The 27,831-nt window shown below is 37.0% G+C and overlaps 1 protein-coding gene across 5 annotated transcripts; it reads left to right on the forward strand.

Moving 5' to 3' along the window:
* The first annotated feature begins 565 nt into the window (after positions 1-565).
* On the forward strand, positions 566-27,831 carry LOC6033463 (coronin-6). 5 transcript variants are annotated; one of them, XM_038263159.1, is made up of 6 exons: positions 566-698; positions 7,412-7,821; positions 17,455-17,577; positions 23,406-24,257; positions 26,687-26,947; positions 27,010-27,831. In XM_038263159.1, the coding sequence occupies exons 2-6, from the start codon at positions 7,624-7,626 to the stop codon at positions 27,292-27,294; spliced, it is 1,719 nt and encodes a 572-aa protein (XP_038119087.1). In that variant the 5' UTR covers positions 566-698; positions 7,412-7,623; the 3' UTR covers positions 27,295-27,831. The 5 variants fall into 5 exon arrangements, with proteins under 5 accessions (XP_038119087.1, XP_038119088.1, XP_038119086.1 ...); XM_038263160.1 differs by lacking the exon at positions 566-698 and adding an exon at positions 2,646-3,021; XM_038263158.1 differs by lacking the exon at positions 566-698 and adding an exon at positions 2,646-3,007.

Here is a 27,831-nt window from a genome sequence, read left to right on the forward strand (position 1 = left end):
GCACTATTGGCATAGTCAAAAAAATCCCGAGTCCCGGGAATTCCCGGGAAATGGCCAAATCCAACTCTCGATTTCCGGGAAATTGAAAATCTCGAGAATCGTCACCCTCTAGTTGTATTGCGATATCCAAACGGAAGCGATTGCTAGAATTTGTTCCAAACATCTTGTAGGATTTGTTGTGTCTGTATTTTAGAGACCTGTTATAACAATTTTGTTTGTTATTTTATGTCTTGTTTGTTTGGGTTAGTTCTCAGCAATGTTATAGGCTTATTTGAAATTAGTTAATAACACAATAAATAACTTTGAAAATTCAGATCAAACAATGCAGTATTTTCCTTAGTCAATCTCTTACAACATAATAACGATCATTTCAAACGCCAAACCAATCATTGCAAACGCTTCCCTTCAGCTTCTGCCTGCCACAGACAAGTTGACTTGGGCGTTTGCGTGTGGTTTGCATCCCCGATGGAGATGTACAGCCAACGCCTGCGCTCTCTACACACCAAATGAGAGAACTAACTTTAACGTTTCATCCTTCAAACCATCGTTTACGTCTGCCACATCGGGCAAGCCCAACTTGATCATTGCCTTTTTTGGATTGATCGTGATACATTAAAAATTTAATATACATCCAGTTTTTGAGTTCTTGTTACACGTTTTAGGCGTAGAAATTGTTATTTTTTGTGAATATTTTTCGTGTAGGTATCGGTTCTGTGCAAACGGTGTGTGTTCGATTACCTGCCGACTGTTAGTTTCATTGAGAAAACGGGCAAAAATTTAGTGCCGAAACCAGACGAACGGGGGCGGCTGGCTGTATGTGATGGAATTTTCTGCTGTTTCTCCTTTCTCCCTCATTGAACGCGTTTATTTTTTTTTTTCTTCTACTACACTTATATTTGAGAAAACCGACGAACGCAAGAACGATTCGTCGACTAGACACCCGCTCGGTGTGTCATAGAGTGGATTTTTGGTGGAATTTATGTAATGGTGCTTTCAAATTAAAAAAAAAACTTCACTTTGGGCATTGTATTTTTTCCAGGATAAAATATAAAAAATGCAGATATCGCATTCAATTTTATACCAACAATGAATGGTTTAAATGTGGACCTACTTATCCAAAGGTGCTCAAAACTTAGGCAAGTTACTAGATTGCAAAACTCTTTTGCTAAGTAAACACATATATCACTGACCGTATACATACCTTTTGGCAGTGTTACGGAAAAGACGGCAGAGAAATTTGGGCGTTTGCAACCTGAAATTCCCGGAATTTCCGAATTTTAGGAAACTATACTCATTCTCTTCAATTTTCAGAGATCAATGCAATGAAAACATTTTGAATAGATTTTTATAATAATCCCCACAATCTTAAAATTACCAAACTATACTCATTCGCTAAATTTTTAGGGATCAGTGCAATGAAAACAACCTGAATTGATTTTTATAATCATCCACACAATTTTATAATTATAAATGTACAGCCTAATATATTTTTTTCTTTGCCTGACAAGAGGCTACACATTGTAAACCAAATAACGGCTTTTGAAATCTGGTCAAGCAATTTAAAAATATCAATGAGACTTTCCGAATAAGATCAACATAATTAATTTTGTTGTTTTTAAAGGCACTGAGCAGTTTTGGAATCATCACAAAAAAAATTACAAGCGAATTTGTCTCGCCAACAAAAGTGAGGCGTGATGAAGCAGGAGTACGAAAATCGCTCCAAAACTATCAGAAAACAATCAGTAAAGGATTTGATGAAATTATCTGTTTGCCTTTGCATCACTACATTTGACAAAGATGACGTTTCACCTGCTGATGAATAAGTGAGATCGATATTGCACAGAGACAGAGAGAAGAGCGTTTCTCTCTTTTGAGAATTTCTCTCGCAGTGATTGATGTAAGGAACCCTCGATAAAGATTATTCCATCCCTGATCATGAGATAACTAATTTGCGTGTTCGTAAGAAAATCCAAAGACTGCAAAGCGCAAAATAAAGATACATGTAACACGATTGAAAATGTTGTAATTCTATCGTTTTAAAAACATGTATTTCTGTTTTGAGATGAGGCATTGTTTGAAGCATCAAAAGATCTTTTTACTCCCTTTTTCAATTAATTAGAAACGGAGGGAGACATATTCTAGGAAGAAAGGAAAAATGATGTTGTTAAATGTTTAAAATTAGTTGCAAACATATCAAATTAAAACATAAATCTCTCCTAGATGGATGATACCATTTAGCTCTTTCGCCACTGATATTGCGTCCGTGACTCTGTTGGTTTAGTCAGGGGCTTATTTGTCGCCAGCACGAGTTCGATTCCCACTCGTCCCAAGATTTTTGTTTCCATCGCCCGTTCGGGACGCCGTCTGCCAACGATACACTCAGTTGGCTGTTGGCTGTGTAGATTAGAGATACTAAATAGGGAGACTGGTCGAAGTGAATTTGACGTACCCAAACAGACACGAGTTTGACGTATCCAAACGAGCATTTGCCTTTACGCCCAGCAAAACTTATCAGTGTTGCCAAGCTCAAAACATACGTTGCCAGATCGATTTAGCCAGCTTAGACCAGTCTCCCTATTTAGGGTCTCTAGTGTAGATGTGTAGTAGTCGGTCGGTCGTCGTCGTCGAGGAAAGAGGCAAGTTGTGGATGCGTGTGTATTAACAAAAGTGTGTGTGTTTTTTTTTTCTTGCTTTTCGTGGCAGTATAATTCGTGCGGTGGATAGCCAGAGAAGAGGCCCGACGACGAAGGTCCTACTTTGAGTAGCAAAATCTCGGCCGTTCGAAAATGACGTGTTTATTTGTGGTATGAATTTGTGAATTTTCGTGCCTCGTCGTCGCTAGTAAGGACCCACCTAGTCGGGTAGTACAAGGAAGGAATTGTGTAGAGTATTATGCGCCAAAGTGTGTGTTGAGTTGTGGAGTTATCAGAGAACAGCAGCAGCAGATACGTGTGCCAAATCATCGCCGAGTCGAGTACCGGGTTTTGTGTGTTAATCTAACAGTACGGTACGATATCGCAGGTGCTAATTTTTTTCTTCTTCATCGATAATACCCCGTAAAGAGAGCCGATAAGTCGGCTTGAGTGAGGTTATGTGGGAGTGGTGTAGATGAGCCGTACGCCGAGGTTGGATTTTGTTCAGGAAAGTCACGTACTTAGAACTCTGCGTTTGCTATTGGCGACTTGTCCAATGATCTAACCATATCGAGTGTGCGGTGTCGAAAAATTTCACCAACTCTCCAACCAAAAAAAAAAGACCGTCCAACACTCACTGCTGACCGCCGTCGACGTCGTCGAGTTGAGTCGGTGTACGCAAACTAGGTCAAATGATGGTGTTTGCATAAAGTGGAGAGTTGACGTGAGAAGAAAATAAAATCACCAAGAGTTCACCGGTTCTGTGTTCAGTGGCCAAAGGCAGTCCTGCAGCCGCACCTGCTCGAGTCTTCCAAGAAGCGACTGCGACAACACTCTTCCAGGCTTAGTTCGGCTTCAGCTCTTTTTTATTTTTTGCTGTACCTCCTCTCCTCTATTTGGTTGACGTCGACAAGACTTGCCTCAAAAGTACTGCACAGAAACTCCGTGGGTGTGTTTATTTATTTTTTGCCACACAAACCTCGGATTTTAGTATAAACCACTTTTTTTCGGAGTACCTTGAAAAAAAATGCTGAAAACTGAAAGTCTAAGGTAGTTTTCTGCTTCAACACTCACGCATCCTGTAACCAGTTTGATCCTCGTGTCTCCTCTCTAGTATGCACGACAATTGACCACAGTCAGAGAAATTATTCACATTACTAATCGGCGAGCTCCGTTTGTTTTCTTATCGAAAACACTCACACACAATCAAGCGCGACGACGAGTGAAACACAACGGATGGCATTGAGCGCAAAAAAAGGGAGAAGAGAACTTATGCTTCTCCTCGTGTGATGAATGATATCATCGTACATCCGGTGTGGCTGAGCTATTTTCACGAGAGCTCACTGAGCGTTTTGTTTTTTTTTTTTCTTCCTTTTTTGGGAGTGATGAAGCGTTTTATTATGTATCTTTTTTCCATTGCATTCCAGCGCATTACTGAGCGGTAATTAATTTAAAGTTTTAATAATACAACACTCGGACTGCCCGTTTTCGAGCATAGGAATAAAGAGTTCAGAGAGAGTCCGAAATCGAACAAAACAACACTTTCGGTTCGACTTTTCGGCGTTAGAGTCAGGCTTGAATTTCACTTATCCTGAAACCATACATATAAGGGGTAATTAGGGAGAGGGGTGAATTGTTCTGGCATAGTGCAGTCGTTAATATTTATCGACATCGATTGGATGGTCTATCAATCATTCAATCATCAGCTGAGTAGTTCCTGTCTTAATTCTAAATGAGCAAGTATATTTTGTGGTGTGGATGTGTGCACTAAAAAATCTCACTCAATTATCTCGGCACTGGCTGAATGGTTTTCAACTGTTTTGGTCTAATTCGATCCGTCTTGGGGTCCCATAAGATCCTATTGAAAATTTTGATGTTTAGTTATGTACTTCAAAAGTTTTGCTTAAAAAACTTTTTTGATGAAAATCCGATAGATTGTAACAAGGGTCAATAAAAATTTTGCAACTACGGGTAGACATCAATATTTGAATCCGGAAGAGTGTTAAAAGGGTGGTTTTTGTAAGAAAACCCATCAACTACACAGAAAAAAATGATGGTAATATTCATCAGGAAATGGTGACAGATTTTGTGTCAAAAAAAAATATTAATTTTACCTCTGAAAATGTTGAATTTTCTTCAGTTTTTGATGGATATTCATCAGGTTCACATTTTTACACATTTTTTATGTAATATTACTCAAAAAAAAAGAGGTAATATGCAACCTACTAAATTTTCAACATTCCAAAATTCATTTTTTTTTCTTTACTATGTACCATTTCTCAGCCTAATTCCATTATCGGTCTATCAGCACTTTGATCATGAATTACAGCTGTTTTTGACTGTTCCAAAGTAATAAATAAAAAATAAAAATTGAAGTTACGTGACACAGCAACATTTGAATGAATAAGGTGTTTAAAAATGCATTATACACCTGTCCAGTTGTTTTGCAATCATTAATTTCCAAATACCTAAGTATTGACGAAAATTTACTTTCTTGCCAAAAATAAAGTTTTTGCGGTGCTGTACATTGGAATTTGAAAAAAAAAATCAAGATATTTTAAATCCGGTCCAAACATGCTAAATATGATTTCAATTGCAGAAAAATACGTTTTAGATTGTTTTCAGTTAATATGACTCATGAACATTTTGAAGTTTTTTGAAAACATCAACTTTGAAAAATATTTGCAACTGCCTTAAATTAGATATAAAAAAAGTTTTCCTATAGTAGACCCGGGTCCACAATCGGATTATGAACCCATGTTCATCATAGGAAAAGGGAGTCCATAACACACAAAAAAAAACTTTATTTTCAAATGGCTTTTTTCCGCATAAAAGACATCAATTGATGAAACAATAGTCAAAATTTGTTCAGATGACTACATATTTCATGGGTCTGTGGTTCTGGATTATAAAAAAAATAAAACTTATGAAAACTGCTCGTCGAATATTACAGTTTAAATACTTTAATTCAATTTATTTTAATTTTGGTTCACAGATTCGCGAACTTATCATTTCACAAATTTTGTCATTTTGACTCCCATAGTCTGTGTGGTCTGTACCACCAATATGACACAGTCATCCCACAAATTTGGAACACCCACAAATTTGGAACACCTTTGTGGCAATTTATTATTATGAAGCTTAAGAACAATTGTTGATTCATCATCTCGACATTTTTGCAGTCTGAAATAAAAAAAAGTATCTGTAAACGAAACCAAATCGTTTTATGTTCTACAAAATCCACACCGATTATGCTAATATTACTGAAATGGCTTACATGCTGAAAATAGCAATAATGGAAAAAGTTAAATTCCCCATACAAAATCATAAGAAAAATATATTTGGCTTGGATTGCTCGTCCAATCGATCTCGTATTTAGGATTTTGCCAATTCCTAGTAAAGTTTCTGGTATGCCAAATTTGAATTTGTCAAACCAACATGTTCTAACCCACAGGGTTCTAGACTGCCCATGTTCGCATAAATGTCAGAAAATCAAATTATTCGCTCTACAGCATTGCCTTGGCGTTCTCGATTACGAGATTCCTACTCGAAACTAGGTGTCCGAAGGCTTGATTGTTGAGGCAATTGCAAACCTCTTTTTACACCTTAGTTTCCATCCACCCTGGGATTCGAACTGACGACCTTTGGATTGTGAGTCCAACTGCCTACCAGCGACTCCACCAGGACAGGACCCAGGGAGACGACTCCTGCACCTGGACTGAGCTAACAACCTAACCTTTTTAGGTTAGTCCGGGGCCACTGCATCAATAGCTCAAAAACGATGAAAATGCATATGGGAAATTTATGCGATCAGGGGCAGTAGAGTAGTCGGAAATTCTTGGCGCTAAACGAAGCAGCATTTTTTGAGTAGTTGAGTAACTGAACAATGATGGGACATAAAATGAAGTTTTACTGATCAAAACATTTATCTGCATAGCCTCGATTTACAAAATCGATAAGGCGTAAGCCCCCCGAGGTAAAACATTGATGATAAACTGATAACAGCCGGGCTGATAATGTGTTCAAAAAGATTATGCGAGTTGCTCCGTTTTATAGAGTGTACATGTGTAGTTAAGATTCCACTAAAACAACTCCATCAAATTAAAATTAAAATTTAAAAGGAATACTTTCCATCGACACACCCATCGACGACTATCGCCGTCAACTCTTTCCCAAAAAAAAAACTTCCCGATAGGCGAAGATCGCCTTTTCTTGTTTGACAGCAAATTAGATAATTTTGCTTCGCACAACTCACTCGCACACCGGCGGACATCGACAACCGCCGCTGTAAGGCCGCGCACCACAGGTCGTAATATATTCTAAATCCACGGCGCTGACATCATCCACTTCAAAATTCGATTTAGCAGCCTTCCTGCGCAAACGGCTGTCTGTCCGTTTGGTGAACGCGCGCGTGAGTCTCCTCGTTCGTCAATCGGCCAAATCCACCTTCGACGACGTATCGCGCGTGGTGTCCATGAATGGTGTCTCTTTTTTTGTTTTTGGCTGTTCGATACTTTTCTCCTTCCCAAATTACCCCTTGTTTCCTGACAATTGGGCTTATCGAGCTACGAAATTCGGCGGAAACAGAGATAAACCAACCTACTTTGGCTTGTAATACGAACAAATAACACCTACTAATTGACTGAAATGATCAATTTTGGGGTTACCGCACCTTCGGGAAGGTTGTTTGCAGTGAAAACATTCGCAATCGCAATACTTAATCGCTAACAAATGGTTTTTTCTTGTTTCTTTCCTGTTTGTAACATTTACTGTCGAAGGAATCGTGCTCTTTACGTAGGAAACGTAGGAATTAAAGTGTAACTCAAATCAAATTAGCAGTGTAGCCAAAATTTAAGCAAAATCAATCAGTGATCAGTTGTGATTAAGGTAATCGGTCCGACGACAAAAAAAATATCAAAAAAAATAATCAAAAGTGCCCCTAAGAAAGAAAAAAAAAGAGAAAAGAAAGTGAAACCATAGGGGGAAGAAAATGTCCTTTCGCGTCGTGAGAAGCTCAAAATTTCGGCACGTGTACGGCCAGGCACTCAAGCGGGAGCAATGCTATGACAACATCAGAGTATCCAAGAGCAGCTGGGACTCGACGTTCTGCGCCGTGAACCCAAAGTTCCTGGCCATCATCGTCGAGTCGGCGGGCGGAGGTGCCTTCATCGTGCTGCCTCACAATAAGGTGCGTAGTTTTGTGTTCCATCTTTGGGTAATTTTTTCAATTTCACACAGATTTTAATAAAATCTAAGAATCTTTTGATATTCTGGAAAATTATGAAACTTTTTATGCACTTCAAAGTTATTTTGTGATTTATTTCAATTCAAATTAAAAAATATCCTGTATTTTAAACAGCCCATGTTCGCATAAATGTCCCTGATGCATTTTCAACACATTTAAGTTATTGATGCAGTTTAGTTCAACATCGTGTGCTCTCTTAGATGAAAAAAAAACAAAACAAAACAAAAATGTTCTGTACTTTATTCTAGATATCTGGAGGAAATCCAATTTTTCGCAAAAACAGATTTTTAATAAAGTGTCCACGTAGTTTATGAAAAAGTGTTGAAAAGTTCATTTTTAAGCGAAAAAATCTTTTTGCGGTACAGTCCAAACTCGATTACCCGATGTTTCGATTATCCAAAGTTCGATAATCCGGTTCTTCAAATCGTTAAAAAAATGTTTTTGTATTTTTTTTTTCTTTCTTTTAACATCAGCAACTTTTGGAAAAAGCGAATAAGCTTTTTGACAGCTGGAACTATTTTGCAAATTCAAAATCTGCGGTGTAGTTTAAGCGTCAACACAACACACTCGACAATTAAAAAAAATCGCGATTATTTCCGAACGCCTTCGGATAATCGAGTCTGGACTATAAAGTTCATCCGGATTTCATAAAAATCCAAAATATGTCTAAACAGATTTACTGATGCTAGCATTATTATCAAGGCAGGAAAATGCATTTTAAACTGTTTTCAGTTGAATGAATGCACGACTTATCCCATTTAAAATTCAAAGTTTTTGAAAACAGTTTTTCATTTCGATTTTTGAGCCAATATCAACCCTCTACAGCCCATTTCTTTCGAAAATTTTTATTTTTCCCGTGTTCAGGAGGTCATTTTGAGCAACTTTTGTTCTACGAAAAACTTTACTTCTCTTGTTTTCTGTTTTTCTTGTTTTATTTTTAGTATTTTAATTTGCATTTATCTTGCTAAGTTTATGTTTGTTTTTGGTAGCATTTGGCCTATTCTACCACCTCCTATCATTACATTTTGCCTATCTATTTTTTTCTTTTTTTACAGTCACTTTGTAATATATTTTTTCTTGTTTTTCACATTTTCTGCTATAAAGTGGCACCATATCATTTTAATTATACAGCAATTCCACACGAAAACAGCATGGAAAAAACAAAAGTGCTCGGATCGGCCTCAAATTTTTTCTGGGGGTTTCCTGGCCGAAATAATTAGACTCGTATTTTTTTGTTTGGCCATTAGGGTGACCTACGCCTTGTTAGGGTGGTCTGAAACATTGCCATTTTCGTCGATTTTCGCAAAAACCACTTTTTTTCGAAAAATCATAACTCCTCGCCATTTTAACCGATCTCAATTGTCTTATATGCAAATAAAAGGTGATAAGTTGGCCTTTTAAAGAAAAATAGTAAGAAGTTTCGTCTTTTAATTACGAAAATTTTGGTACCCAAACATCTATAGGTCATCGCTGAAATTTTAAAGTTATAACAGTTTTAGTGAAAAACACGGATTTTATTTTCAAAAAATCATATTTCGGAATCCTGTTAATGAACTCCTCCCATATTTTAGTATGTTATGTAAAAATGTCCGGGGAATCCGATAAAAATATTTCCAGACATAGGCTCTTTGGTCCAGACACCGTCAAAACGACATTTTAAAGTTTCATACGCCCTTTTCATATGTTAGGCTAGATTTTTGAAACTTTTTACTATTTTTCTTTAAAAGGCCAACTTATCACCTTTCATTTGCGTATAAGACAATTGAAATCGGTTAAAATGGCTAGGAGTTATGATTTTTCGAAAAAAAGTGGTTTTTGCGAAAATCGACGAAAATGGCAATTTTTCAGACCACCCTAACACGGCGTAGGTCACCCTAATGGCCAAACAAAAAAAATACGGGTCTAATTATTTCGGCCAGGGAACCCCCAGAAAAATTTTGAGCCCGATCCGAGCATTTTTGTTTTTTTCCTTGCTGTTTTCGTGGGGAATTGCTGTATAAACAAATGCGTAGAGGCAAAGTCTGGGACACTATAATAATTACTGCATACTTCTTTTTACTTAAAATATAGTAAATGTTAGTAAAAAAACACAGCCAAAGTTGACCACTAAAAAATAACATTTATAAAAACATTGGCAAAGTCACATAAAGAAGTAAAACATCCAACCCATGAATTTTCTAAAATTTAAGAGTTCTTCTTTCTAATGCTTTTCAAAGATCAAAAATTTGTTGAAAAATGGATTTTTGGCAATTTTTTTGTCTAAACCCGTCTGAAGGCGGGGTTGGGTTGTAGAGGGTTAAAGGGAGAAGGCAGGGGGATCTTAACGAACCTTTTTTTTCGACACAGGACTAAACCAAAAACAAATTTGAGCTAAAAATGACCCATTTTGATTTTGAACAAGCTTTTGTTCTACAAAATTGCTGCGAAATATCATTCGCCAAACTGCTGAATTTCAATGTCTAGCTCCATTTTCTAATACAAGCTTCTAAAAATACAGAGTTGACTATGTCACAAACAAATTCCCTTGTCTTATGGTTTCCATAAGCTACAACATAAAACAAATCAGCAACTCGACAAGTGCAGCATGTGACGATGCAAATTCAACTCAGTAACATTCGGATTAACAATTCTTCGCCTCGCTCGGGCTGAACCCAACAACAACAGCAATAGCAACACCGGCAACAACATCTGTATGCACTTTGTTGCGGGCCACAGAGCCAGACGCGTGAGTTTATACATTCTCCGCGAGCAAGACCGATGAGTCAAAGCCGGCCGCACGAAAATTCAGAGGGCGCAGAATGAGAGTATGCTACATTTGCTTCTTCTCCTCGCCGGCGACCAAATCTAGCAAAAGCAGCACGAGCGAGAAGCGTACAAGAACTGCGAACTCGAAAATAGAACCGTATGTTTAAAAGTCTATTTATACGCTGTCCAAATTTAAGAAATAAAGTGTTGGTTTAGGTTATAGCACTTTTTCGCTACACTTTTGCTTATTCACACTTTTTTTTCACCCCGCCACGAGTGTTGACCGCCTTCAATCGGATCATCTGTTGGAAAAGTCGGGAGGCGTGAGTGAGGAGGCGAAATTGAGAAAAAAATAAAACGAGATCTTAGAGAAGAAGAACATCATCAGCCGTTTTCCGCGTATCGCGCTTCCGCTGAGATTCTCGTTGATCCGTCATCGCGGTTTGGCGTCTATTCCTACTCAAATAGCTAGGCGTATGCTAAGCAAAATAAAAGTATGCTAGGTCAGAACCATGCTGGCGTTTTTCTCACGTGGACCATGCGAGCAGGTTGAGAAATATCCGAAACTCTCAATCTATGGAAACTTTCAATTTTAATTTGCAATTGTTTCTCTGCAAAAAAATAGAACTTAACTTTAAATGAAAAACAAACGCTACCATTCAGAAAGGAGTAGTTATTACAATTCAGGATCGATTTTCCGAAGTCCTCGCACAATTTTCACTTAGAATAATCGAATAACGTAAATAGTTTGAGTAATTGAGCAAGAAATTGACAAATGTTTTTATTTTTCTTAATAAAAAAACACAGTCGACTGTAGACCGTTTTGCTGGGCGTAAAGGGCGATTGGTGTCCAGCGCGTTTGGATCTGTCAAAAATTTGGTAATCTGTTTCCTTGACAATCTGTACTACAACTTAAAAAAACCTAAAGGTCTAATGGCCGATCTACAATCACTTAGCATAGAAAAGTTAAGTAAAGGAAAATAGAAAAGTTACGTAGAAAAGTACAGTCATCTCTCATATTCGGAACAGTTTACAGATCGGCCAATGCTCGAAAAATCATAGAAAATGACTTACATATACCTGCATGTGAAAGATTTTCTTGCGATCTTTCGATTGATGTATTGACCGGCTGTAAATGTTTACGTTTTATATCAAGTTTTCAAAGAAAAACATAGACCCTTGAAATCCATAAATGAGCAGTTCTCCCAGATTTCGGTCATTCGATTTTGTTTTGTATTTTTTAATCCGACTGAAACTTTTTTGGTGCCTTCGGTATGCCCAAAGAAGCCATTTTGCATCATTAGTTTGTCCATATAATTTTCCATACAAATTTGGCAGCTGTCCATACAAAAATGATGTATGAAAATTCAAAAATCTGTATCTTTTGAAGGAATTTTTTGATCAATTTGGTGTCTTCGGCAAAGTTGTAGGTATGGATACGGACTACACTGGAAAAAAATAATACACGGTAAAAAAAATTGGTAATTTTTTTATTTAACTTTTTATCACTAACACTTGATTTGCAAAAAGACACTATTTTTATTTTTTTTTATTTTTTGATATGTTTTAGAAGACATAAAATGCCAACTAAAATGTCAAAGGTTGTGCAAAAAATCATTGACCGAGTTATGAATTTTTTAATCAATACTGATTTTTTTTTTAAATCGAAATTTTCAATGTTAAAATATCAAATATTTGAGAAATTTTCCGATCTTTTTGAAAACAATATTTTTAAAATTTTCAAATCAAGAATAACATTTTAAAAGGGAGTAATATTGAATGTTTGACCCTTTTGAAATGTTAGTCTTGATTTGAAAATTTTGAAAATATTGTGTTCGAAAAGATCGGAAAATTTCACAAATATTTCATATTTTAACATTGAAAATCGGACCATTAGTTGCTGAGATATCGACATTGACTGTTTCAAAAAAGTGACCTTCTCCAAATATTTTTTGATATTTTTTTCTCGAAACTAAGAAAAATCCAAATTTTCAAAGCTCTAAGTTTGTTCATTTTTTGCTAACCGATGCTAAACATGAAACTAAGATCACTTGAAAAATTGGATCATAATCTAACATTGCTGAAATTTCCAGCCTGCGATTTTTTGCGTTTTCGGAGATATGCCATTTTGAACATTTACGTTTTATCAAAATTTGCTGCAATCTACATATGTGCCCGTTTATTTCATTTGCTTTGCTACCTACTTCGTGGGCATCGTCGCTTCAAAATTCAATATCTTTTTTCAAGAAGTTCGAAATGACTTTATTGGAATTTTCTGTTGCCTACATTTAAAATTGAGTACCTTAGTCAAAATAAGGTATTCGCACCGAACTTTCTCAAGCGAAACTGGAGAATCTCAGTTTGATACCGAAAAAAGTATTCAGCAAAATATTGACTTAGCATGATGAATTTCTGCGATCAATCCATGAAACTGATCCACATTTAAGTTCTATGTTGGTTAGTACAAAACATCATAAAAGTACCTTTAACATATCCTGAAGCCCTCAGAAACTCTATAATCAAATGAATTTTCATGAACAAGAACATTAGGATTAGTAAGAATATGTTTTGTATTTTATAGTTTTAATTCATAATTAATATTTTGAATAAAATTAATTTTTCTGTTATTTGATTTAACAATTAAAATTTTCACAATTTATGCCCGTAAGGGTGGGGGCGGTGGGTCTCAAGTTATATGGCATGGACTCACAAAAAGAAACACACAGCAGTAAATATTATATAATATTTTATTTGACTTAAAATGGATTTATTACGCTTAACAAAATTTTGTTGGAGGGGAGGAGGGAGGGGGGGTGAAAGAAAATGGAGGGAGGGGTTGTGTCCTTAAAGTGGGGATGTATTAGCTTATCCATAATTTAATAATATAAACATGCAATAAAATATATACGCAATTCTTTTGCACTTGCAAAAATTTGAAAAGACTATTTATTATAAACAATCCACTATTGAAAAACATGAAAAGTCATAAAAATCGACGTATATCATTTCAATACCATACAATGACCCAAATTTGTATGAAAAAAAATTTAAAAAGCAAAAGAAAATAATTTGGCCGCCTGTTTGTATGGAGTTGGCCCATAGTGGACTGTACGCAAATTATGGCCTATCTACAATCACTTTACTTAGAATAGTTAAGTTGCGTAGAACAGATAAATTGCTTAGAAATAGTACGTTACTTACTGTCGTCATCTACAATCAACTTAGCAAACTTGCTGGGCTGTTATACGTTGCTATGCAGTTGTTTGTTTACCTTTGATATAGAAACGTCAACTTGCCGTAGGTTTTGAAATTTTCCAAACCATACGTCAAGTCACCAATTTGCTTACTTTATCATTTTGGAAGATCAGATTCCTTTGCATGGATTCAAATTCCTACGCTAAGTACAATTTTCTAAGTAAAATGATTGTAGATAGGCCATTACGGCCGTCGTATACAATCAACTTAGAAAACTTGCTGGGCTGATATATGTTGCTATGCAGTTGTTTGTTTACCTTTGATATAGAAACGTCACCTTACCGTAGATTTTGAAATTTTCCAAACCAATTCCAAACCATACGTTAAGTTTCTAAATTGATTACTTTTCCATTGTACAATTTCTTAAGCTAAGTGCAATTTTCTAAGTAAAGTGATTGTAGATAAGCCATAAAAATCACAGGGTCTGCCGCTGTGTTCTAATGAGATATAACATGATTGCTTTTAGCAGGGGATTCGATTGATCTCGATAGGAATAATATTTTAACTAAAAAATCACGAAACAATGTTTACACAGAAAAAAAATGATGCTTATATTCATCAGGAAATGGTGACAGATTTTGTGTAAAAAAAATGATTAATTTTACCCCAGAAAATTATGAATTTTCATCAGTTATTGATGAATATTCATCAGATTCACATTTGTTTTATTCTAGCAACAAAAAAAAAAATGTAAAAATAATCAAATTTGGGTTTCAATAGTTCGAATCAGATCAGATTCATATTATTCATATCACAACAACATGATTTTTGTACACCGTGGACCGTGGATAATAGCAAAAAAAAAAATACTTAAAAATTTATTCAATATTTTTCAATAATAGTTCTTTAAGAAACTGTTTGTTTTACGAAAAGCTTTACTTCTCTTGTTTTATGTTATTGTTGTTCCATTTTTAGTATTTTTATTTGCAATTATTTGGTTTGTTTTATGTTTGTAGTTGATAGTATTTGGCTAATTCTACCATCTCCTATCATGAAATTATTAAGTGTTTTTAAGTGACTTTTTCAAATTGTGCTTGTTTTTCCCATTCTCTTCTATAAAATGATACCATTATAATTTAAATTGTTCAAAAAATGCATAGAGGCATAGTCTGAGATATTACTAAAAATACTGGATACATTGGTTTACATTCAATATAGGAAATGTTAGTGAAAAACACAGCCAAAGCTGAAAAAGAAAAAAATATTTTTTAAAAAAACATTGTCAAAGTTACACGAAACAAGTCAAACTTTCAACCCTCAAATTTTCTAAAATGTTAAGAGTTCTACTATCCAATGCGCCTCGAGGCGGCCTTTGATCTAAAAAATCGCAAAAAGTTCATTTCTAATTTCTAACTAATTTTTAATTTTTAAAAAGCATTTAAAAGAAGACTTCATTAAATTTGAGAAAATTTTAGGGTTGGAAGTTTTACTTGTTTTGTGTGACATTGGCAATGTTTAAAAAAATGTTATTTATTCTCGGGTCAACTTTGGCTGTGTTTTCACTAACATTTCCTATATGTTATATAAAAATACGTATGCTGTAAATTTTGTTATGTCTCAGAATATGCCTCTACGCATTTTTTTACAATTTAAATGACAATGGTATCGTTCTATAGCAGAAAATGTGGAAAACAAGCAAAAAATAAAAAAGTGGCTGTAGAAACATAAAAAAATCTAAAAAGACAAAAGCTAATGATAAGAGGTGGTATCACGGATAGAAATCCTGTAAGCAAAACCGGTAACATTGTGTTATTGAATTCGACAACATGAAAATGTTTTCAAAATCGTCAACATTTTTCTCGATTTCGTTGCAAATGTTTTCAAAATCGATAACATTGTTGTTCAAACAATTTTGCTTACAGGATTTCTATCCATGTATAGAATGAGCCAAAGGCAAATAAAAATATTAAAAATTAAACAAAAAAATAAAAAAACAAGAGAAGTCAAGTTTTTTTTGTAGAACAAAAGTTGCTCAAAATGTAGGTGGTCACGGGAAAAATAATAATTTATAAAAAATTGAACAGTAGAGGGTCAACCGAGCAAATCGACGTGATCGTGTCATCTTACATAATATTAAAAATGCGATTTAATGTTTTACCATAAATGCATAAGGCCGTTGCAAATATTATTCAAAGTTTATATTTTCCAAAGTTTATTTATGTTGAAATCCCATATTCTGGGCACCCTACTGACCATTTTGTGGAATGTCACGAAATGAGGTTAAATTTGGTTATCAGAGTCTAGAGTTATAATTATAATATTCCTATAAACGTCCTTAACCCAATTATGTCCAACATAAACCTTAGATGATCACAATCTGCTAAACAAACAATCTACACATATTGCAAGTTTAAAAATAAAAGATCAAACCTTAAAAAGATGTACGTTGCATACCAAGCGACCCCATGAAATTGATACAATGAAGTCATTTTGGAGGAGCCACAAGATGTTTAGATGTGAAAAGTTGATTTAGTTTTGTTAGCTTTTAGTTTTTATGAAACAAAATTAAACATTTCTTTATATGGTTTGAGCGTTAAAAATAGATCGAAATGTAAAAAATGATCATTTAGAAGTTTATTTAAGGTCTTATGACAGCGTGTCACTTCATGTTCCGTAAATAAAACGTGATTGGCTTTTTGAGTTTTTTTTCTCTCGACAGTAAATTATATTCTCACCTCTAAATGCCAGCCCGATTATTTACGGCTCGGCAATGGTCCAAATATTTGCCATATTTCGAGGTGCAGGAAATGGGTTCTTCCTATTTTTCACGCAAAACAAAACGACGATCATTTCCATCAACGCTTGCGGTCCGGTTTTGTTCATTGTTGTAAGCAAAAATGAAAATCCTTTCTGAGCCCCTTTCTTTCGACACACAAGAAACCAACAACTGTGAAAATGATCATCATTTTGCTTGCATTTTCCGCGGCTGGCGCGCAAATGGCTTTAATTCGGAGAAAATAAACATTCGCCACGTGAAAGGATGCGCGCGCGTGTGCGATGGTGAGATCTATTTCGGGGCAAACATTTATAAATCCATAAAGAGAATCCGCCCCGTTTTGGGGGCCGCCCATCATCAAGGCAGGTTCAAAGTCAGTCGCGCACGGCAATAAAATCCCCGCCCGCAAAACGTGGTCAAAATTTAAGGTCAAACGTGGAAAATTGTCAAGAACGCCACCGCACGATCGTACGGTTTTCCCCGTGGTCTTGATGGTGGAAAAACGTCATTTGAGGTGGGGCGAAGAGGTGACGCATGAAAGAGATGTAGGTTAGTGGACGTGACCCTCGGGCGTCGATCGTTCCGTTCCGTTCACGAGATGACGACGGCGTTTTTCGTGCGCAAAACTATTTTTAGCAGTTATTCGGCTAGAAACCATTTTTCCCGCTGCTGCTTCTCACACATTCACGTAAATATCCCTTGAAAGGTTGAACAGCCAAATAACGCGTAGGTGGAAAATTATTGATCGAGCGAGTGCTGAAACCTAAACAACATCTTCCCGTGCTCTGATCGACCCCACGTGGTTCGATTCGTTTCGATCAGCAAATTAATTCTGTCTGTTCTCCCATCATGTCTTCCAGGTTGGCCGAATCGCTGCCGATCACGCGCTAGTCGGTGGACATAAAGGACCCGTCCTGGACATTGCATGGTGTCCACACAACGACAATGTCATCGCGTCCGGATCGGAAGATTGTGTTGTCAAGGTAAGTTGAGATTAGCACGATTTACTTTTCAAAACAGAGTTAAAACTTATATTTCGAAACACTTGGAGAGCACTATGAAACAAAGACCTTTAAATATCAAATGATTGGACAAGACATTCCAAGTAACCAATCATCACTAAAAGTTGCAATTGTCTAGCACTAACAGCGCAATGAATAAGAGCTGAATTGTTTCGGAAATTGCTGGAAATGTGCTTTTACAGCTGATTTGCAGCTGAGTTTGGACTTAAGTATGTTCTATCTATTCAATTTTATTTTATGTCAAAATGTATTAAACAATAACATTATAAGCTGTCTCAAGAAATTATAAAGTTTAAATAAAATCAATGTAACACACAGAGAAAAAAAAATGATGGTAATATTCATGAGGAAATGGTGACAGATTTTGTGGCAAAATAAATGATAAATTTTACCCCAGAAAATGATTTTCATATTTGGCATGAGTTTATCTTATGTACACGGAGAAAAAACCGTTCTGGAATTCGTGAACAAATGTGCATGTAATCGCGTACTTTCGCTGTTCATGAAATCGTGAACTTGTTCATGATATCATGGAGAAAAAAACACGATACCGTGCTTATTGTTCGTGAAATAGCGAACTCAATCTTATGTCTGAAAAAGCTTTCCTGCTTCATGGTTTTGTGACGCCACCTACATGTGAACTGTTTTTCGCCTAGGGAGCTTTCTAACACTTACACAAGTTCAACACAGTCTTTTGTTCGTGTGTGGAGTGGAACGAGATTTGACGTGCTCAAACAAGTTTCCGAAAATCAATCCACATAAAAGCCAAAACTGAAAACTTTCTGATTTTTTTTGTTTAATTAGAATTATTTTATTTTTGTTTTTTAATGCTATATCCAAATTGCTTGAAGTTAATTCATCGCAAAATGACGACTTTTAATTTTTCACCTGAAAATCATAAAAAAAAACAAAAAACGATTCACTGGCAAACAGTATCATTTTTAAAAAACAGAGCGTTCTGTTATTACGTAACGTATTTGGGGGGGAAGAGGGGCTGGGTTGGAGGCCGTGTTAAGCTCCACTCAAAGTTTTCAAAAATTATATGGAAAATTTGTATGGAAATAATAAAGTAATAATAAAGTAAGCAGGATACAAACACTACATTTCAAAATTTCTGTACAAACAAACATTACAAATTTCATTCCCTCCTTCAAAAAAAAAATTAAACTGACATTTTCAATGAAATTTTTTTGTAAATTTACTGTAAACTATTCAAAATTCATTGTACACTCAAACCCCGATGGTTTGACACCAACTGTTGTCAAACGAACGGGGTCACTTTTCAGTTTGGCATTCTTTTACACGAAGTTTACACACACCAAACGTTTGTTTTCAGTGACAGTTCGTCACTATTTAATTTGACTTTGACCAACCAACGGGGTACAAACAAAAAAGTATAAAAAAGTTTAGAAAAAAACTTATTTTCATAAATTCATTGATATTTGGTAGCATAACTGTAATTACGTATATAACATTATGTGATATGTTCAGCTCTTTTCAAGGGGACCATTGTTGATCCATCTTAGAATGTTGTCTTGTTATTTTTAACTTCCTTTCCATTAGACATGGTTTTAATCTGTTTTTTTTTTTACAGTGGTACAAGATAAATTTACATAGGGCTTTAGGCTTTAGGAGCCTATAAAAAACGGAATCGACGTAACACCTTATAATAATAAAATCCACCATTCTAGCAGAATTCTGTCAGAATCAGTTCTGCTAAAATACTTCGTGATTTGGTGCGACGGGTGTCTTAAAGCCCTATGTTAATTTGTATATACAAACACAATTAAAACCATTTCTGATTACTTTTTTCATTTTAATGAAAAACATAAATTGACAAGACAACATTTTTTCAATTGATCAACTATGGTCCCCTTAGAACGAGCTGTCAAGTAGAACCTTTTCTGTCAAGAAGGGTCGCGAAGTTAATTTTTGAAAATCGATTTAAAAATCCATTTAAAACCATTTGCGGTCTTACAAAGGGTAATTTTACGCAAAAAATAAGCTTTTTCATTGTGAACAATAATATCAAAAATTTAAGGTTAATTTTATGACCCAATTGGGTACTAAAGCTCTATGTCAGTTTTTATGTACAACGGTAAAAACACGATTAAAAACCATTTCTGATCACTTTTTTTTCATTTTAATGCAAAAAAAATTATGACAAGACAACATTTTTTCGATGGATCAACTATGGTCCCCTTGGAACGAGCTGTCAAGTAGGAGCTTTTCTGTCAAGAAGGACCGCGAGGTTAATTTTTCAAAATTGATTTAAAAATCCATTTTAAACTCTTTGTGCTCGTACAAAGGGTCATTGTACTCAGAAAAATAAGCTTTATCGCTGTAAACAATAATATCAGCAATCTAAGCTTCATTTTAGGACCCAATTAGGACATATTCTCCGTATAAACATGGGCCCTTTTACATTGTTTAGCTTGAATATTATTTTGTTATATCAGCAATCTAATCTCAACTGTAAGGACCCCATTCTTTACTTTTAAAAAGGTTTAATCATATATAAAAACAAGCCTTACCCGACAAACTTCGTTCTGCCTTTTTTTCGTTTGATGACGTTTTTAACTTTTTTGCTTATTCAGCCTCCTGTGATCAAAATTTTATTTTACGTAACATTTTCCATACAATCTGCAGATTTTCTGGAATCGGTTCCAGAGTGGCCAAAGTTGTAACTTTTTGGCGTAAAAACCTTCCTTGGACTTATACGAATCCAACGCAACAAAAAGCACCTCGATCCGACGTTCCGTGTTGAATTGATTCGCGTTCGAACAAAACCGTCGAAATTTTTTATATATATCTGGATTTTTTTTTTTGAAAAGGTCCTATTAACCAAATTTTTATTTTTTGCTTTTTGGGTGTTTTTGAATACCCCAATAAAACAACAAATTACAAATTACAAACTCAAGGCGGTTCTAGAAACACCCAAAAAGCAAAAATTGAAAATTTGGTTTATTGGACCTTTTCAAAAAAAACTCCAGATGTAGATAACTTTAAAATATTTCGAAATGTCAATTTTAAAAATAATTTACTTTTAAATAAAAAGTACGTTGCGTAATTTTTGAATGATCTTCTGTTTTTGCGTTACGTTTTCACTGCGCGTCCCCTGAAAAGCTCAGTGGCCGTCGCCATCTTAAACCAGCCAAACAAGTCTAGACAAGCAGCCACTCGCGATTTTTCTGTCTGATTTTCCGGCTAAAATGAACCGTTTAAGAAGAATAATTCACTGCCGGTCTCCGGAACTCCGGTTTAAATTACGGATTCCGATGTTTGGTAAGTATTTTTTATCAATATTTTGGCATATTTATACTAATAAGTTTTTTGTTTGTTGCAGTTGAAAATCGATCTCAAATTTTTGCTTGTGCTAGCTGCAGTTCACTCGTTTCATCCGTGACACCTGTTCTCGAGAGTTTGGATGGACGACCTGAAATCGAACGAATTGAAGCATCTGGCAGTGAGCGGATCCCTGTCCTGTTTTCGGTAATGCATACGGGAGAGGAACGGGAGCGTTCCGGAACATTCAAGAACCAACCTGATGGGATTGGACGAGAGCTTGTGACCTATTGATAATTGAAGAAGAAACTGGTTATGCTGTTGTAGTAGTGAAAATGACTTGTTAATTAGCTATTGAAAATAAATGAACAGTTATTTTTGGTTTTTCTTTTCAAATCAAAACCAAACATTAAATCCTTGTTTTCAATACCCAACACCAGATGTCAGGACAAAAGCTTTCATTTGCGCCCGAGCGCGACGTTCAGATGGCGCTGTAACCATATCGTAAAGCTTGAAAGCTCAAAGCTCGTCGATACAGAGTATTTCGAAAGCTTAGGATCGTGAACAAACGTTCACGATTTGCAATTAGTTCATGGAAAGTGTTCATGGTACGTTTTCGTACCATGGAGTATCACACTGTTCCCGATTTCGTGGTGCATTGTTCACGAATTTCGGAACGGTTTTTTCTCCGTGTATAGACAAACAAACGCTGAAAGTTTCATCCAAATCGGAGCACCTCGATACGACCTCTAGAACAAACCGAGCATTATTTACAAATACTGCCTCTTAAACTATTATACTAAGTTGATTTTAAACTCATTCATACTATTTTCTAAATTGGTTTTGGACTCGTCGTAATTCTGCTTTGTTGTCGCACGTAGGTTGTTGATGTTATGAGAAAAACGCATTTTAGTTTTTACCTGACATGAATAAAAATACACTAACGCGCGGAACTTTTGAAAAGAAAAAGTTAGCGACTTTCTTCTTTGGTCAAACGACGGGTTTTTTAATGCTCTAAATATGCTCTGAAGATACCAATATTGCAAACAATTATGAAAGAAAATTATGGAATAAAAACACTTTCTTGAAGTGGAATTCTAGCGTTTTCCATAAAAATGCTGTAAATGGTCAACAAAGAATTTTCAGGACCACCTAGGCAATATTGAGTAAAGACGTAGAATTTTATACTGAACAAAGCTCCAAATACTTTTTTATTTCAGATATATTTTTCCCTGCTAAATTTGCTATAAAATATGTAACACTTAATCTCACGGCTGCAGACAAATTTGCGAAAAAAAGAACAAAATCATGACATATTTTCTTTTTTTTTAAGCCTTTTGTCATTTTGTATTTTTCCAAAAGCTTTTAAACAAGCAACACAGAGATCTTAGCTTGTTTTATCTTACACATTTGCTAAATTCCTAAAAAATATTAAAATCGGGTATTTTTGCGATTCCGATGTGAAATGCAAAGCATACAATTATACCAAAGATATAATTAAATCAAATCAAAAATCAAATTATTCGCTCTACAGCATTGCTTTGGCGTTCCCGATTACGGGATTCCTACTCGAAACTTGATGTCCGAAGGCTTGATTGTTGAGGCAATTGCAAACCTCTTTTTACTCCTAAGCTTCCATCCACCCCGGGATTCGAACTGACGACCTTTGGATTGTGAGTCCAACTGCCTACCAGCGACTCCACCGAGGCAGGACCTAGGGAGACGACTCCTACACCTGGACTGAGCTATCGACCTAACCTCTAGGTTAGACCGGGGCCAACATAGGGGGATGGCGTCGCTATTTTTAGACCACGTTTTCCACTTTTTCTCATCGAAACCGACTACTTTATCGACTTCATTTTGCTGGGCGAGATAGGACGCCGTCTATTTTTAGACGATGACTCAGCACTTTTCCACTCTTGCGCTTGAAAGAACCAGGTGGCAGCACGATGCAACGCCACGTCCCTATTTACTTCCCCATCCGGCGGAAGGCGTGATCAGACAAATCTCGTCTCAGAATAGGGACGTGGCGTTACATCGTGCTGCCATCTGGTGTTTTTAAGTGCAAGAGTGGAAAAGTGCTGAGTCATCGTCTAAAAATAGACGGCGTCCTATCTCGCCCAGCAAAATGAAGTCGATAAAGTAGTCGGTTTCGATGAGAAAAAGTGGAAAACGTGGTCTAAAAATAGCGACGCCATCCCCCTATTTGACACCGGGACCTTCTGGGATCGAACCCAGGCCGACTGGGTGAGAGGCAATCACGCTTACCCCTACACCACGGTCCCGGCTTTGTAATTAAATAGGTGTTTATTTTATTCAGACTGTAATACCATTTCCCAGTTATCGGGTAAACTTTGTGAGTCTGAAAAATAGCTACCGTCAATCGCCATTATTCAACAATTCAAAGATTCGCATTGTGTGCAAATAAACAATTTCACAGCATCCTAGTTCATAAGTTTAACCCAAAACCGTTCGATAATACAACTTCAATCTATCTTCCACAGGTATGGCAAATTCCCGACGGCGGACTCTCGCGGACGCTCACCGATCCGGTGGTGGACCTCGTATACCACCAGCGCAGAGTAGGCCTGGTCCTGTGGCATCCCTCGGCGCTGAATGTGCTCCTCACGGCCGGATCGGACAACCTGATCGTGATCTGGAACGTCGGAACTGGCGAGGTGTTGGTACGCATGGAATGCCATCCAGATACGATCTACAGCGCGTGCTGGAACTGGGACGGATCCCAGCTGGTGACCACGTGCAAGGACAAGAAAATCCGCATACTCAACCCCCGGTCGGGTGAAATACTCAACGAAGCCATTGCACACGAAGGATCGAAGGCGACGCGTGCAATCTTTTTGCGACATGGACTGATTTTCACCACCGGTTTCAACCGATCCTCGGAACGACAGTATTCTCTGCGGGCACCGGATGCCCTTGGCGATCCGATAGTCATGGTAGACTTGGACACATCGAACGGTGTCATGTTCCCGTTGTACGATCCGGACACCAACCTGATCTACCTGTGCGGCAAGGGGGACTCGGTCATTCGCTACTTTGAAGTTACGCCGGAGCAGCCGTTCGTCCATTACATAAATCAGTTCCAGACTCCCGATTCCCAGCGAGCCGTCGGAATGATGCCAAAGCGTGGATGTGACGTCAGTACGTGCGAAGTGGCCCGATTCTACCGGCTCAACAACAGCGGCTTGTGCCAGGTGATCTCAATGACGGTGCCCAGGAAAAGCGAGCTCTTTCAGGAAGATCTCTACCCTGATACCTTGTCAGATGAAGCGTCCATATCGGCAGAAGATTGGATCTCTGGTTCGGACGCAGATCCACAGCTGGTTTCACTCAAAGTAAGTTGCTAAACAACACTAATCAATTGCTTACCACAGTACAGACTTTCCAAGAGAAGGACTGGGCCGTACAAAAGTGATCTTTGAAAACGAGAAGTTCAGTTGTACCACTAACTGAAATCTTTACGTTCACTTTGAAAGCCTGGTCATCTTTTGTTGGATACAACAATACGAATAAGGGTAACTAACAGCATTCAATAATACTACCACATAATGCTTATGAACATCAGATATTTTGTTTCTCTACTTCATTTGCATTGGATGGCTTGCTTTTAAAACTAAATATGTGATTATTTGACTTAACAGTGTGTTTCCAAAATCAAGCTGCATGTGTTTCCACCAAGTGTTTGCTTTATCGCATAACTGAAATGATTACACCGACCAACGATTGTTTTTGCAACTACTTATTTCATGGTGAAGCATAAACTAGAAGGTCTCCATTATAACCTGCATTTTTTTTTTTTTTTTTTTTTTTTTTTTTTGAGAATATTGCTCGTGATTTTGGAGACCTTCTATTTAATGCTTCCACATTATTTGCAGTTCTTTGGGTGACAAGAAAAAATAATTTTGGAAGACATTAATTTTGTATTCAAACTTTTCCTTAAGCAAAATTTATAGCATCGGCTAAATCAAATAAGGTTTAGGGGTTTCTTATGAACGTTAAAATTTGTATGTGAAAATCGTAAATAAGTATGGGGAAAAGAAACGCTTCATTTTTGTACGAGACCTGCGCCACCTGCCGGCAAAATCCTGAAGCGATGTTTTCCCCATCCATTTTCTTGGTTCGAAATTGAAACAGATTAAAATTGGAACAGATACATTGTTTTGCCTTCAGAATAATTTTCAAAATTTTCCCTTTGTTCATGTCACCCTAATGTGCAGTAGGGTGACAATAAAAAAAATCGACATCAGAGATACCCTCTGACTCGATTCCTAATGCAAAAATAAGTATCTGTGCCAATTTTGAGCCAAATCGGTTAAGGCTAAGGGGTCGCTTCTCATCGTTGGGGAAAATCACGAAAATGTACGGGGAAAACATCGTTTCAGTAATTTTCTGCTGGGTGGCGCAGGTCTCGCCCAAAATTGTCCAAGTGTAAGATTCTTGTAGGAAATTTAATTACCTACAACTTTGTCCAAGGGTGCAAAACGATCCGAGTTGATCCTGATTTTTGGTGATTTTTCTAGAAAAAAATATTTTCTTATATACTTCCTATATACCCCTTGTATACTTTCAAGTATATAAGCCGATTTCTTTTCATCGCATTGCTAATAACTCATCAGGATCAATTCGGATCGTCTTGCACTCTTCTACAAAGTTGTAGGTAATTAAATTTCCTACAAGAATCTCACACTTGGACAATTTTGGGCGAGACCTGCGCCACCTGCTGCAAAAATCCTGAAGCGATGTTTTTCCCCATACATTTTTGCAATTTTCCCCATATAAACTTCAACGATGAAAAGCGACCTCTTAGCCTTAACCGATTTGGCTTAAAATTGGCACAGTTACTTGTTTTTGCCTAAACAATCGATCCAGGGGGTATCTCTTGCGATTTTCCGAAATTTTCAATTTTTCTAGTCACCCTAATGTGCAGTCAACTTCGTTTGATTTTTGTCGGCTTGTGTTAGCGTGGACTTTTTCACCCTTTAACATCGAAAAATGTTTTTTGCTTTCGTGTTTGTTGATAGGTTGTTTTTTTTGTGCTTAATATTTCCGCAGAAAAAAAAAAATATACAAATAAGTATGTTGATTAATCTACGCGAACGTGCAAAGTATTACCAGTTTGCTCTCATTTTTCACGATCTTGCCTGCTGTGAACTACATAACTACCTACTAGAATGTTTTCAATATTTGTTTGTTCATTTTTACTTTTTTCTCGAAAACATTCTCAATTCATGGGGAAGCATAAAAGGGTCTTTACAATCACGAGCACTTTATCTTTGTTTAAAAGTTAGTAAGGAGATCTAGCGAAGCATGGGGGGAGGGCATAACGGCCCGCTATCAAAAAATATCATTCAGAGAGAGAGAGAAGACAGCATGAGCCTTTTTGTCAGGTTACCCGGTACTAGCTGTTTGAGTGCAAAAATCGTTTTTTTCGTTTCTTTCACTGACGATCGCTCGGAATGAATGACGATCGTGACTTTGTGTTAGCATCCATACAAACTTTGGAGAAATTATATGTTGCCCTTTCAAATATATATGGAAGAAGTCGAAAAGCACCTGATTCTGAGTTGAGAATGTTCTAAAAAAAATCAGTCGGAGTAACTTAAGTTTTTGTTTAAATTTGCACAGCAAACACATCCAAGCATTTTATATTCACGCAAATCAACAACTTCACATGCAACACACAAGCTCAAAATAACACATATTAGTTTGTAAGGCACCTTGTAGTATTATTAGTGTAAGAACACGGTATGAAAAGCGCTAATAGGATCGTGTCTTTGTCGAAAAGGGCGGATACGTGTCGCAAGCGCAGAGCACCACGCTGACGGTCACGAAGAAGTCGAACGTGCTAGACAAGATGCCCCCACGTGGACCAAAGAGCGGCGGACCGCCAACATCATCGTCACCCCCGGCAGGTGCCACCACGACCACATCGAACGGATCACCGGCAGCCAACGGAACGTCGTCACCGGCCTCGCAAGCCACCAGTCAACAGCAGGCCGCCCCCATCGTCGTCAACGGAGCTTCGGTGAGTACCCTATGAACCCTTGAACTCAGGAATCTATTATAACTGTTACAATCTAATTTCAGGAGAAAGAACTGACGGAACTGAGAACCAAGTTCGAGGACGAGTTCCGGAAGCTGAAGGCAATCATCGTGAAGCACGAAAACCGCATCCGCTCGCTGGAAGCGACCGTCAAGGCCATGGCAGATCGGGGAACAACCGAAACGGACGGCACTCTGCTCAACACCTCCACGCCGTCGCCGACGATCACCGCGGCGGGGAACCAATCGGCAACACCTCAGGATGACCACCACGGAGGCGATGGCAGCAGTCACTACACCAACTCGAACCTAGCACCGGACGAGGTGTAATCCCGGAACCGGAAACCCGAACCAGCCTCCAACGCCTGCACACACACACACAAACAAAAAACAAAAATTGAACAAAATACGGAACACACACACACACGGCAACCAATTTGCTAGCATACTCAGCAGCAGTGTACTAGAGAGAGAAAGCAAAACATGAAAGAGAAACAAAAAAAAACCTATTTTCTATGAATGCAAAAGCAATTTACAAGAAACAAAAAATGCATGCGGCGCTGCAAGTGAGATAGATGTTGGGTGCACTTTAAGCAAAACAAGCAAAACGCAAGCGCTCAAACAAAAACTTTTTTTTTAATATTATTTTTAAAATAATATGTGAAAAAAAACACGTGAACAGAAGAATATTTATTTGTAATCATTTTATATTGCAAACGAAGCGAGAGAATCTATCTTCCAAAACTTATCAATTGCGAAGGAAATTGAAGAAAAAATGCCTTGTTGCTTGAAGCTGAACAACATACTTAAGATAGAAAGAAAAAAGCCTATATTTAATTAAGGAAACCTAAAAATCAAAAATAAAAA

Source organism: Culex quinquefasciatus, chromosome 3 (genome assembly GCF_015732765.1).
Source record: "Culex quinquefasciatus strain JHB chromosome 3, VPISU_Cqui_1.0_pri_paternal, whole genome shotgun sequence".
Taxonomy (NCBI): Eukaryota; Metazoa; Arthropoda; class Insecta; order Diptera; family Culicidae; genus Culex; species Culex quinquefasciatus.

What these genes read in the sequence shown, in the direction of transcription:
- LOC6033463 (XM_038263159.1), top strand. Translation starts at nt 7,624, where the DNA reads ATGTCCTTTCGCGTCGTGAGAAGCTCAAAATTTCGGCACGTGTACGGC. An exon ending in CGGAAGATTGTGTTGTCAAG is followed by an intron (nt 17,578 to 23,405) that starts GTAAGTTGAGAT and finishes TATCTTCCACAG; the next exon opens with GTATGGCAAATTCCCGACGG. An exon ending in CACAGCTGGTTTCACTCAAA is followed by an intron (nt 24,258 to 26,686) that starts GTAAGTTGCTAA and finishes AAGCGCTAATAG; the next exon opens with GATCGTGTCTTTGTCGAAAA.